At 39.4% G+C, this 14,153-nt stretch overlaps 1 protein-coding gene across 4 annotated transcripts in view; it reads right to left on the reverse strand.

The window, feature by feature from the left end:
• TSHR (thyroid stimulating hormone receptor) overlaps nucleotides 1-14,153 on the reverse strand; it is a 165,195-nt gene that overhangs the window by 24,231 nt on the left and 126,811 nt on the right. For 3 of the 4 annotated variants that reach the window (XM_035727844.1, XM_035727843.1, XM_027568764.2), the window contains exons 8-9: nucleotides 11,595-11,663; nucleotides 1,731-1,808 (exon numbers count right to left, since the gene is read on the reverse strand). In XM_035727844.1, the coding sequence (XP_035583737.1) occupies nucleotides 1,731-1,808; nucleotides 11,595-11,663 (147 nt within the window). The remainder of the gene's footprint in view (nucleotides 1-1,730; nucleotides 1,809-11,594; nucleotides 11,664-14,153) is intronic. The other variant, XM_035727845.1, reaches the window with a different exon arrangement.

Raw genomic sequence — 14,153 nt, forward strand, 5'->3', positions numbered from 1 at the left:
ATTTTTAAAAAGTTTCACTAAAGTGAAAGCAGTGTAATTAAATATACTTCACTAATTTCGAAAATTGCTGCTTAACCCTTTCTGATATAGCTATTCCAGAGGTCTGCTTCTGGTTTAGATTATTTTGGCTTTGGTTTAAATGGCTGTCAATGAAAAAGTTGCCTCACAAAGATAGATGGTTCCACATGGAATAAGGCAGACTTGGCTGTACTTACTAAGTTAAGATTCTCATCTGTTAATCCAATTCGGGAATTAAATACATGTTTTTATTGAAATTCATATTCTCAGATGTCAATCAGTTGTCTTTGTACACTAACTTAAAGGTGTTTCATTTTCATATTTTATAAACATGGATTTTAAACTCACTTCAGTTATTAATTTGAAATATTTTTCAACAGGGCAAAATTCACTTACTGGTTTTAACACAACAATTTTCGTAAGTGACATTCACCATTCTCATCAGGAAAATCATATAAGATGGAAATGTTTTTAAAGGCCCTTTCCAAAGCACAAATTTCTTCAGAAAAACAACATTCATTAGTGAAATATCACCTTTATCTTGAAGGAGCAGTTAAAGTTGCCTTTAAAAGTCTCTTTGAGGTTAAAAAAAAAATCACAGAAAAGGTCAACACATTTTTTTTCACTTCTGTTTTTGTGGAAAGAAAAATGCATAATGCTTGTAAGAGTTTTGCCATGAGTTAACAAAGAATCCCCATGTGGTACAGTAGGTTTTCAGGGTCACTCTGCCCTCTCACATGGAGTCTATCTGTTAAGAAAATAAGACCATGAATTCACTTAACTAGGTGCATTCAATCTGAAAAGGAGGTACAATTGTTAAAAGTGAAAGAGTTGCGGATGTTAAGTCTTTAAACTGTAGATCACCCCCTGTTCCCTGGGGATACCTCCATTCCCTACCTGACACCTGAGGGACTGCAGTCATCTGTGTATAAAATTGTAGCAAAATTTAATTTGTACTTATTTTTAAAAACTTAAGTATAAATAGAACCTCTAATATTTCTTCTTGCCTCTAATGGATTATCTTGTATTTCTCCTGGGGTGCTGTGTTCTGCTTTGGCAAGGACTTGACCAGATAGATGCTCAATGGTGAGATTCTAAACAAAGGTAAAACCAGGGGATGAGAAAGATGGCACTGATAAAGACACTTGAGAGAGACAGAATTGACAGAACTTGATTACCTATTAGCTGTGGGGATGCAAATCAGAGAAATGCACAAGTAGATATCTTTTCATGCTGTTTTAAAAAATAATTATGTCCCATCTTTTCCAGTGATGGTAAACTTTACCAGATAGGAATCAAACTATTTATACTCTTCCTTTTTCATGCCAGGCATTGTGCAATGCACATTCACACACATTTTTCCCTGCATAGAGTGCCTTCCACCTATTTGTAGATCTCGTGTCTCAGAATTCTGCACGTGGCAGCTGCTCAAAAATGTCTGGCTTTTTCCCACAAGAGGGCCTCCATGAATGTCCACACCAAGGTGACTTCCTGATGAAGCACCAGGATGGCATGGTAGAGACCTTCTGAGTCTCAAAGAGCAAGGCCTTTCTTCCAAGCAGTAGCCTTAGGAGGAGCTAAGTCTTTAGCCAAGTCTTTAGCCAAGACATCAACATTCCCTAGCCATGAACATCAGCTGCTCCTCTTAGTGACCTCCTTCATTCCAAATAAAATAAAACAAAGACTGACGTTCTTTTGTATGTCTTACTCACAGCAAGGTTGGTCCACTGTACACTCCTCCAAATGCATCTTTGTCAATAGCTGTCAAGTATTTATTCTTGTTCAGGTAACTAGAGAGAGAGAGAGAGAGAGAGAGAATGAATTAGGTGAGATTAAGCAAATTAATATAAATACCAAAATGAAATGTGAGCATAATCTCCCTAGCTATTAACTGCCTTTTTTTTTTAAAGATTTATTTATTTATTTTAGAGCGAGAGAGAGAGAGAGAGAGAGAGAGGGCAAGCAGGGGCAGGGGCAGAGGGGCAGGGAGAGGAGAGAGAGAGAATCTCAAGCAGACTCCCCACCAAGCATGGAGCCTGATGAGGGTCTCAATTCCATGACCATGAGATCATGATCTGAGCTGAAATCAAGAGTCAGAGGCTTGGGGCACCTGGGTGGCTCAGATGGTTGGGCATCTGCCTTCAGCTCAGGTCATGATCCCAGAGTCCTGGGATCAAGCCCTGCATCGGGCTCCCTGCTTGGCAGGAAGACTGCTTCTCCCTCTCCCACTCCCCCTGCTTGTGTTTCTGCTCTCGCTATCTCTCTCTATGTCAAATAAATAAATAAAATCTTTAAAAAAAAAAAGTCAGAGCCCCAACCCACTGAACAACCCAGGCGCCCCTGTTAACTGGTTTTTAAGAATCTCGAAAACACCTTACCTTCTTCTGGCTTAAGCACTCAAAACATTCTAGGTTTTAGTTGTGCAAGGTTTATACATATTAATTATGGCAGATGTCTTTGGAAGTGAGCACGTTTATGATACAGTCTGCATATCTAGATTTTATAAAAGTTGCCTAGTTCCCTATTTACAGGGATACCTCAGAGATATGCAGGTTTGGTTCCAGACCGCCACAATTAAGTGAGTCAAATAAATTTTTTGGTTTCCCAGTGCATAGAAAAGTTATGTTTACACTATGTTGCAGTCTTTTAAGCATACAATAGCATTATGTCTAAAAAACCAATGTATATACCTTAATTTAAAAACACTTTATTGCTAAAAAGTGCTAACCATTTTCTGAACTTACAGCAAATCATTATCTCTTTGTTGGTGGAGGATTTTGCCTCAATGTTGACAGCTGCTGACTGATCAGGGTGGTGGCTGCTGAAGGTCAGGGTGGATATGGCAATTTCTTAAAATAAGACAGCAGTGAAGTTTGATACATTGATTGACTCTTCTTTTCAAGAACGATTTCTCTGTAGCATGTGATGCTGTTTGATACCATTTTACCCACAGAACTTTCAAAGTTGGGGTCAGTCCTCTCAAACCTCACCTCTGGTTTATCAACTAAATTTATGTCATATTCTAAATCCTTTGTTGTCATTTCATCAATCTTCACAGCATCTTCTCCAGGTATAGAGTCCATCTCAAGAAACCACTGCTCACCCATAAGAAACCACTCCTCATCCATTCAAGTTTTATCAGGAGATTGCAGGAATTTAAATGTAATAATAGTGAAAGAGTTTGCAATGTTGTGAGAATTACCAAAATGTGACACAGAAACATGAAGCAAGCAAATGCTGTTTGGGAAAATGGCACCAAGAGAGCTGCTTGATCCAGGGTCACCACAAATCTTCAAATTGTAAAATGCAGTATCTGTAATGAAGGCTGTCAGAGACTCAGATCTTTTCTTCAGGGCAGGGTTGCCAGATTTAGCAAGTAAAAAGACAAGATGCCCAGAAAAACAATGACTAATTTTTAGCATAAGTATTCCCCATGTAATTTTGAAACATTCTTGTACTAAAGAGTTATTTGTTGTTTATCTGAAATTCAAATGTAACGGAATGGCCTATATTTTCTCTGACAATCCTATTTTGGGGGGGCAGGTTACACAGATAAGATTACAGAGGATGAATGTGTAAATGAGTGAATAAAAAAATCAGTGTACCTCTCTTCCAAAATAGTGAGGTGGGTGACACATGTGATCGCTTTAAGGAAAAAGTAATAGAGAATGAAAGAAGACTCAACATACGATGTGGTGGCCCGTTGACTTTCTTGATGGCAGTGACAAGGCAGCTGATTATGAATGCCACAGGGTATGGCCCAGACATGGCTTTTTCAGGCAGTGACTGGACATTAAGCTTCTGGGAAATTGGTAAGTCTGAAATCATGGGGTTCCATTAATCCCATATATATACAAAGACCCAACTAAGATGCTACAGGAGCTCATCTGTGCCTTCGGGTTGAATGGCTATCATGTAAGGCTGTCAATCACAGGCTTCTTTGGTCACTGTTTGACTGTCCCTCAACCCACAGTGTCCATGGAATTCCTTTGGTCAGTGATAGCTAGAGCGGGCAAAAACCACCTTGGAGAAACAACAGGAGAGAAGATCTTGAACAGCATGATTTTGTAAAAAGAAAACTAAGCTAAGCATAAGTGTGGCACTAGCTTGCATCTCTTTTTGTATTCTTTGGACCATGCAACTTGCAGATCACACTCTGTTCCCAGACTGCTGAAAATCAAGTGAGGATCGGTGAGCTCATCTCACTTTTTCCTCTTCATCTCAGACTGCTGCAAGTGAAAATCGGCTTGCTCTAATCATTAGAAATTATTGTAAAACTAAATAATTGCTTGTCCAATTCTGTAGTGTTTTCATCTGTTATTCAATATGCCCCCAAGGATAAGGAGAATGGTTGATAAGCATTGCAGTTTACCAGAAACACTGCAGAAGATTTCAAACTGAGAAAGCCAGCCAGAGTCCAGGGGGGAGAAAGGATGGAGAGAGGGCGCAGCCAGCTTGAACGGAGATGAACTGGATCCTGGGTGAGGCTGTGTTCTCTAAAACCAGCAGGGTTATTGGGCACTTTACCTCTTAGAGATAATTAGGTGCTCAAAAATGAAACTATCACTCCATGTGTAGCTGTTTGGAGGGCTTGCTTATTATCACAGATGGTGATAATTCCATGAAGCTTTTTACCTTGGGCTCAGATTGCTGATCCTACTTTCCATTTGACGCTAAGAGGATGGGATGGGGCCATATATCCATAAAATCCTTAATATCCAAGAAGAAAGTGCTTCTGTCATCCCCATTTATCATAAAATGTTACCTGGAATTGTCAGTCTACTTAGACTGATTTCTTCACCATGACTTAAGCTGATTCCCCTAGAATCCACATTCTATAAACCAGCTTGGGTAAATCAATCACAAATCTTGGTAGGATCTATGGGTAAGCTACTCCAGACAATCCTTATTTTATAGGGGTGGGGTATGTGATCATTTAAACTATCTTTTGCAAGGACATGGCAGACATAAATGAACTTAATATACAGTATAAAGTCTTGGAGTCAGAGTTGAAAGGAAAGACTTCTAGAAAGCCAGGATTTCTAAATACAAATATTGTGAAGGGCTTATGAGAAAGAAATAGCATTTCCTTTAAAAATAATATAGACACTGGTACGTGTGTGTTCAGTGCCTTTACACTGTTTGTGCTGTATATCTCGTAGTTAAGGAAGAACCATGTGGTCAGAAAAATGAGGATGGTCAGAACTGAGTTGGGAAAGAATAGCCAATGGATGAACTTAGTATGGTAGATACAATATTGTAGCTCACATCCTTCTTCATTGGACTTACTCTTGGCAAATAGCAGCCATTCAGTAAAAACTTGCTAGATGAATAAATGCAAGTCCGGTTGCTGGGTAACTACCTCCTAGCTAGAGGGGCCCTCTGCATTATGTTCAGGTGAGGAAGTGACCGATGTCAGAGGGAGGAGCAGGACATTATGGCAAAGGAAAGTTGTGATTGCTGCCGAGCTTTGCTCTCTGGGTAGTTTTGGGATATATTTCAGCTCCAAGCTGGAATTTCAGCCTGCATTTCCCTAGTCCCTTTGGGGTAAACCTGGGCTGGCACCTGTTTACATTGTGAGACTCATGGGAACACTTCTGTAAGGAACCATGTTTTGCCCTCATAGCATTGGTTATTTGCAAGAATTAAAGGGAACCCCTGCCTATCCCTCATGGCTCCATGGAAATCCCTTTGGTAGCAGAAATCAGGAGACCTGTCTGTAAACAGTAACAGGTGAGAAAATGCTCAAGGTTTCAACAGAGGTAAAAGTCAGCCTTGGAGCATATTCGATAAGCTGTTCAAAGACTCCATGAGGAGTAATAGCCTGCTTCATCCCATAATCTTCTCCCTCATCATCTTGTCCCGTGCTCCACGCTGTGGTGTTTTGCTTCTAATCAGCTAACTTGTGATGCTAATTAGCACATGAATTGTGTTGACTTCTCTGTTCATAATAATTAGGGTTTCGGTATGTTCTTAGCACATCAAAATGGTATTTTTTTCCTGCCCAAATGTTTACTGTCAGATAGTAGCTAGTTACCAGTGTTTGACAACAGAAAATACAATACAGGCAATCAAACATTCTGAGATAAGCAACATCTTCCCATGCCAGATTGTGGGGAAAGACAGGATGGAAAAGAGGTTCCAAGGAATGAAAGTGTGACTTCGCTTACGACTGGGAGCAGTTCAACTTCTGCTGAGCAGGAGGTGCTTGTATTATTATTAATTTCACATCTGAGTGATGACAGTGTGCTTGGTTCCATATGAAATCACAGGACCATGTGCTTTTACACATCTGCCATAATGTTCATGAACTTTTAACTAATTACCCAACTGCTGCTGAGGCATCAGTGCTTGTTCTCAATGTGGAATTTGTCCAACTTGGCTTCAGTTACACTAAAAAAATGTCTAAATGAGGTTACCTCTGCTAATTTCAGTAAATTGACAGGAGGTGGATGGTGGGGAATCATTGCTCTTTTGGAGGATAATACATTGTTTAAATTAGAACCTAAAGATATTTGAACATACTTCTAGAGAATTTACCAAGTTGCTAACATGCTATGTGTAATCTTTGTACACAAACAGAATCATTATAGGATATTGCTGTGTTACATTAGTTTAAGATCACAATTAGCTTTGAGACCAGAGACATTAGCCCTATGTTAAAATCACAAAGTGAATACTATTTCATTATTACTGTGGAAACTTGACCTCTGTTTTCTCCATCTGCTACTCAACCCTGATCTTCCTGTGGTCTCAGTCATCCTTAGCACCATCATCATTTTATTTTACCTTGGATTTACATACTTTTTACTGAAGCGCTTAACTCTAAGAAAAAATAAGTTTCCACCAACCAGGAATCAGAAACTTAGGGCAGAATGACAGAACATTGCTTTAGAACAGAGTTTCAAGTTTGGATTCAAAATACTAATTGGAAAAACAAGATCCTTGTTTTCTATTATGATTGGATCTGAACTTTCAAACCCTAAAATATTTTTGTCCAGATACTTATCTTTATCCCATACTTGCCTTTGACCTTTACCAGGAATTGGGAGAAATAGACTACATATTTCATCACACAATGGTCATCCTCACCGAATACCCCCATCGAGAACAGAGGTCCACAAAATATGACCACCTGGTCAAATCTTGCCTGCCACCTGTTTTTGTAAATAAAGTTTTATTGGAACACAGTCACACTTACTTGTTTACCCATTGTCTGTGGCTGCTGTCACATTATAATGGCAGAGCTGAGTAGCTGCAATTGAGATCATATGGCCCACAAGGCCCCACATATTCATCTGGCCCTTTCCAAAAATGCCTGCTGATCTTCGATCTAGACTTCTAAAAGTCAAGAAACAAATGATTCTCACTTAAATATTTCCCGTTTTGTTAAATCCTTCCAAAAACTTTAATGTTTTACATAAAAAGTTCAAGAAAGTGTGGAGACTATGGTGCACTAATTTCTTTTCTATGTTTAAAGGGATAGTTACGGTGACTACAAAAGGCTGTGATTCAGGGAACCCGTGAATTAAGATCCATCGTCTCCAGTGGAATAATTCTCTGCCATCTGCCAAGCCTCTCACAGAGCCCATGATATGGTCAGAGGAGAAAGATGGTGGGAAGGTAGAGAGAATCTTAAGTGTGGAAGTGTTCTTAGCTTAGTGGTCTTAGCCCATTCTCCTGGGTTAAGTAGTAAGCAGCAGTAGCCAGAGGAACTGGATGTCCAAGCCTTGGTGGTGGCTGCTAAGTCAGCAATGATGAATCCCAGCAGAGCACAGCGAAGAGTCTTGAACGAGGGGATCCCGGTCCTGGCTTTGGCTTGGCCACTAGCTAGTTCTATCAAATTTTAAAAGTCATGTTAAGGAAAAAAAAAAAAAAAAAAAGCCGTGTGTTCACTTTGGGCTTCCTTCCCTTCATATGCAAAATGTGACTATTGGACAAGAGTCTTCTTGCTAACTTCTTGATAACTGATACTCCACAGCAGTGGTTCTTGACTTTTTATTTTGTTTGTGTTTTGTTTTTATTAGTTTCAGAGGTAGAATGTAGTGATTTATCAATTGCATATCACACCCAGGGCTCATTACATCAAGTGCCCTCCTTAATGTCCATCACCCAATTATCACTTTCCCCCACCCACCTCTCCTCCAGCAACCCTCAGCTTGTTTTCTAGAGTTCAGGGTCTCTTATGGTTTGCCTCCCTCTCAATTTTCATCTTAGTTTATTTTTCCCTTCCCCTATGGTCATCTGTTTTGTTTCTTAAATTCCACATATGAGTGAAATCATATGGTATTTGTCTTTCTTTGACTTACTTCATTTAGCATAATGCCCTCTAGCTCCATTCATGTCATTGCAAATGGCAAGATTTCATTCTTTTTGATGACTGAGTCATATTCCATTGTGTGTGTATGTGTGTGTATGTGTGTGTGTATGTATACCATATCTTCTTTATCAACTCATCTGTTGATGAACATCTGGGTGGGCTCTTTCCTATTTTGGCTATGGTGGACATTGCTGCTATAAACATTGGGGTGCAAGTGCCCCTTTGAATCACTATTTTTGTATCCTTTGGATAAATACCTAGTAGTGCCATTGCTGGGTTGTAGGTTGTAGGGGATGGTTGGTTTTTGACTTTTGCTTTACACTGGCTGCATCGAGGGAGATTTTTTAATCCCCATGCCCTTGCTACACCCAAACCAATTACACCAGAATGTCTGGTGGTAAAACCTAGGCATCAGTGCTTTCAAATCTCTCCAGGTGATTTCAATTTTCAGTCAGTATTGAGAACTATGCTGTGTAGACCTCAAAGATTGAATTATATATCCCATATCGCTGTCCTTAAAAAATGATAACTGAGAGTGATTGAGGGTGAGACCCTCCAATGCAGCATATGCAAATTGTCTTAATTATTTTAAGAAGTCTCAATTCTCTACTTTCTTCACAGAAAATTTGACTTGGGAAGATTATTGCCCTTAAGTCCATGGCTTTACAGGAATAGTTGAATCAAAGAGGAAAATATTTGGTTAGATTCATGTAATATTAAAGTTGAATGTTAGTAATTAAAAAAAAAACATGATAAATCTAGGGGAAATCATGCTTGTGTCTCCAAGTAAGGAGGCCAGTGTTATTGGATATTTAGTGTGTAGTTATTTTCAATCTTAAATGCATATTTTGGATTTGGTTCATTTCTCTCTAATGTACTTTGGCCCTTAATATTGCTGTCCTCAAGTTGACACCACTAGAATGCAAGCTCAGTGTAGGCAGGGAGCACATTGCTCCTGCTCATCTTTGTATCACCAGTGAATAGCACGGTACCTGGCTCATTATAGGTGTTCAATAAAAATGTGGAAAAATGGATGAAGGATTATGAGAGATTTGTATGATAAAGTTAAATAAAACTGATGTATAGGGTGCCTGGGTGGCTCAGTTGGTTAAGCGACTGCCTTCGGCTCAGGTCATGATCCTGGAGTCCCGGGATCGAGTCCCACATCGGGCTCCCTGCTCAGCAGGGAGTCTGCTTCTCCCTCTGACCCTACCCCCTCTCATGTGCTCTCTCTCTCTCAGTCTCTCTCTCAAATAAATAAAATCTTTAAAAAAAAAAAACTGATGTATAAGTATTCATGTCATCATTCTGTTGAGTCTTTTCAGATTTCCCCTGTAATTATGCATTTAAAAAATAACTAATAATCTGAGACAATTTAGAGAAAGGTACTCTAATCTCTATTTGATAAAGACTATGAGGAAACCCAAAAACCTGGCAAAGAATGAGACTGCATTTCAAACAGAACTTGGAAAGCCATGCCGAGGTCTAATGATTTCAAAACTTATTAGCATTTATTCTTTAAAAATGGAATCATACCAGAACCCACCACCTCATTCCCAAATCAGAACAAGACCACTTCATCTACATGTGTTTTGTTTGTTTGCATCCAAGGCCCCTGCATATGGTTGTGCAGGTCATTCACCTCACCCGGCTTTAGTGTGGTCCATGGATCAGCAGCAGCATCATTGCCTGGGATCCTGTTAGAAATGCAGACTCCTGGGGCCACTTCAGATCTACTTAATCAGATTCTGTATTTTTAATAAGATCCCAGATGGCTTTTATGTTCAGTAAATTTTGAGAAGCACTGTACAACACAACAGATCCAGAACCATAGGCCTTCAGATTTTGTGATGACCACTTCCGGAATATAAAATAACTATGTATGAAATGTTTAAAGGGAAAAAAAAAGATGGAATCACAAAAGTGAGTTAGCAATAAGACAGTCAAAAATGAGCATGCAAAGTTTTTGAAAAAGCAAATAGAAATTCTGGAATAAAAAATATAATTGTTAAAAAATATTCAGTGATGTGTTACAAAACAAACACAAAAATCTGTTGTTTGTTGGTCTAGCAGACTCTTACCATGGTGGTTTTTTTCTTCTCCTATGTGTGATTTTTGACTGTGAGCTCATATTTGATTGATCTAGATCTTTAAAAAAGCTGGGGGCCTGCATTGGTATTTTCCCCAAAGTTTTGCATTTATTTCTGCCAGGAATCAGAAGGTACTAGTAGGGTCATCCCACTCCAGCTGTCGTCCAGGTTCCCTGGCTTAATCCAGGAGTCTCAGGTGTATATCACTTCCCTGTCTTCTCACTGCACTAAAGCCTTGTCTTCTGGCATCACTGATGTTGGCAGCTGCCCTTAGCAAACTCAACGTTCTGGAAGTACCCACCACTTTAGTTTCAGCTCCTGGTTTGTTAGTTTATTTCCCTCTCTTGGAGCTATGACATAAAATGTAATTTTTTAAAATGGATGATCTAGTTGTTTTATAGTAGGAAGGCCCTACAAATTAACTAGTCCACCACAGTGTGGAAAGCAGACTCTACTAAAGCTATTTTTTCACTTATTAGATATTAGGTTAAAACAAATATTAGTATGGCTGAACCAGTCCACAAGCTCTTAGACACAAAGTATGCCCTGGTGTAGATACTGGGGGCCACAAAGATCTGAGGAAAGTGCAACAAAGACAGGACCTCACGTGAGTGACTATCTTTTTGCCAACATCCTATTCTAGGCATTATTTATTTTGGGGGCTGGCAAAAGTTGGATATGACTTTTCAGCTATTTCTGAGTGAATCAAATATAAACTAAATCTTTCTGAAAACATATCAGAAAAACTAAAAAGAAAAACCTTACTTTCTGAACAGCTTTGGATTTAATTAAAGACATGCTTTACTTCATGTACATATACAGTGTCCTTCATGAACATTTACGTACACACACATACTCCTACAAGGAAACTGAAGGTGATACCAAGGTTCTCCATTTTATCAGGGATAAAAGCTTTGGGATTTAGAATTGGAGCCATTCTAAGTGTTCGCTAAAGCTGGCTCTTGCCAAGTTCCTTAATATCATCCCCACGTTTTGGGCATACTCATTCTGGGGTTGAGGAATGCTCTGGTAAACCTGTCTGGTAAACCAGAATTCTGGTAAACCAGAATTCTCTAACAGAATTCTGACCCATTGGATGTTCCCTCATTGGATGGGGGTGGGAGTGTGGAGGAAGACAGTGGTTTCCATGGCTACCCTTGACTTACACAGCATCCAGCTTTGTCCCATTGAATGCATGTCCTTGGATTGAAGTAAAGCCATTGTTGTATAGTTTCCTACAATCAAGAGAGGGAGGAGAAATCAGTGACCCATAAGAGGTGATGGTTGGGCTTCATTTCTGCAGTGTCAGAAATGTGCATGAAGGTTCTCAGGTCCCACAAGAGAACTTTACGGTACTTCCTCCTTGGAACATAGAATATTTCCCAGTTTGAATCCCCTTTTTCCAGACAGCTCCTAGTAATTTCAAGCTCTTTCTCAGAAGCCATTCATTTTGAGAAGGGAAGATTTGCCACCATTAAGAATTTTTAAAAAAATATTCTACCTATACTTAAAAAAGAAGAGTTTCAGTTAATAGTTAACCCAATGTCAATAATGGAGGAATAACTTCAGTTTCTTAAGATGAACATATTTAAAGACATTGCTCATCTGAATGCATAGGTTTTATATTTTTCTGTTTAAAATATTATGTCACACTTGTATTTTATCCAAATTTTTATCCTCAGGGCTATCATAGATTAAATGCTTAATGGCTGTGGGCTGCATTAAGTTGAACTTCAAAGACAAATCTGAGAAAGTAGATAGACCATGGAAATTTTATGGAAATTTTGATGTTTTAAGTTGTTTCTGTGTTTCTGCAACTAATTAATTCATGCAGTGATTCCTGGGGCTGGACTGAAGTGTCATCTCCTCTGTTTCCTAGTCAAGCTCCTGAGAGGTGGTGGTGACTTGCCAAAGAAAGCCACATTGCTGCGGACCTGTCAGGAATCAGGATTTCTGACCTCAAAAGTGATTCTTCCCATCCACCCAAAGGAGAAGGAGCCCTGGTCGTGGGAGCTCTGGTCTCCATGAGGATGCACGGGGGGTACTGGCGTGCGGTAAGAGAAGGCAGCAATGACCACAGTCAAGTACAACTAGGGGCAATTGTAGGGGAACTCTGAAAATGACTGTAGTCCACCACCTGTCAACTCTGGTGACACATTAGGAAGTATACAAGAGATTCTAAATTTGGAATTAGACCTGTCTGTCACTTCATAGTATGTGGATCCTGAGAATTTCTCAACCTCTATTGTCCTCCGTTTTCTTATCTGTAAGAATATGATAATAATACCTAATCAAATAGCTATATATTTATCAGTGTGGGACACTTATAAGATGACCATGTTGAAAGGAATATCCCCAAAACTTGGATTTATTCTCTGTTGTTGTGGAAAACTGAGAGTAATCTTTGTTTGTTATTTTTTATTTTGTTTTAAATCACACAATGAGTTTAATTTCAGCTACTGATGTGTCCTGGGTGAGGACTGCAGTGCACAGGGGTGCTAGACACAGGGCTAAAGAAAGCTCTGAGAGATAAGTTAATTTTTCTGAACTAGAGTTCTTTTATGTATGTGTGAGAATTATACATTTGGGATTTCTGTTTTCCCAAACTTTGTTAAGAGTCCTAGACAATGAAAGTATTCTTTGTTGGAATTACATTTCAGAGATTAAGCAAAACTCTTAATAGACAAATAGGCTTTAGGAAGGGAAAAAAGGGAGGAAGAAAAAAGTAGTGAAGAAGAAGAAAAAAAAAAAGGATTGCAAACTTTGATTGAAACGCTATCCTGCCAGGAATACGTGTACAAATTCATTGTTGGACACATACCCTTTTTGAGCATGAGCTTCAAAGAAGCAAGGACTTTTGCAGGAATGTAAAAATAATCATCTAAAAAGATAATGCCATCCCCAACTCTCGATTTCAGGAAGCATAGGAATTCCCTCATTCAGATGTTTATTAAATACCTACTGTGCCCCGTGCTCAGTGGGACAGGAGCTGCTTTCACTTGAGAGGGCTCCTGGGGACATGGGGTCCTTAGAAAAAAATGCCAGAAGGTGAAAGTAAAGAAACTGAGAAAGGAGTTTACATGCAATGAGTGGTTAAATGGCACAATGGAAAGCTTTACAGAGGAGGCAAATGGCTTTGAGGTTGGAGACTGGAGCAGGCTAAGACTCCAGGTTTTTGCTGTGTCGTCAAATGGAATGGTGGCCAAGAAGAGTCTCTCGTCTTTTCAAAAGACCTCTCCCCATGTTTCAAGGAGAGGGATGAACTGAAATGCTCCACTGTGGATAGAGACTCAGAGGTTGAGGCAGTTTCATAGGACCTAGATTGATGGACTTAGAATGGCTTGGAAGCAGCTCCTTGCAAGAGTTGTGGGGATGCTTGGATCAATTTTACTGGGGAATAATCCAATCAAGTTTGTATCTGATAAAGAAACCCTGGACTGTAGTGTGACCAGAGAAAGGGAGCTGGGTAACAATCCAGGCAAAAAAACCACAAGGCCTGAGCTTGGGCAGTGATACTGAAGCTAGAGAGAAGGGATCCTTTGGACAACTCTAGTTTGTGGCTAATTTGATGAGAGAGGGGAGTTCTCTACTGGTTTGGAGAATTAACTTATCTTTTATACCTCTACTAGACTTCTTTATTAGAACATTTTATGAATTTCTCTGATAAACGTCTCCTTTTGAACATCTAAAGAGCAGAACCCATTCGAACTCTGAAAAATAATGAT

Source organism: Zalophus californianus, chromosome 6 (assembly GCF_009762305.2).
Source record: "Zalophus californianus isolate mZalCal1 chromosome 6, mZalCal1.pri.v2, whole genome shotgun sequence".
NCBI lineage: Eukaryota > Metazoa > Chordata > Mammalia > Carnivora > Otariidae > Zalophus > Zalophus californianus.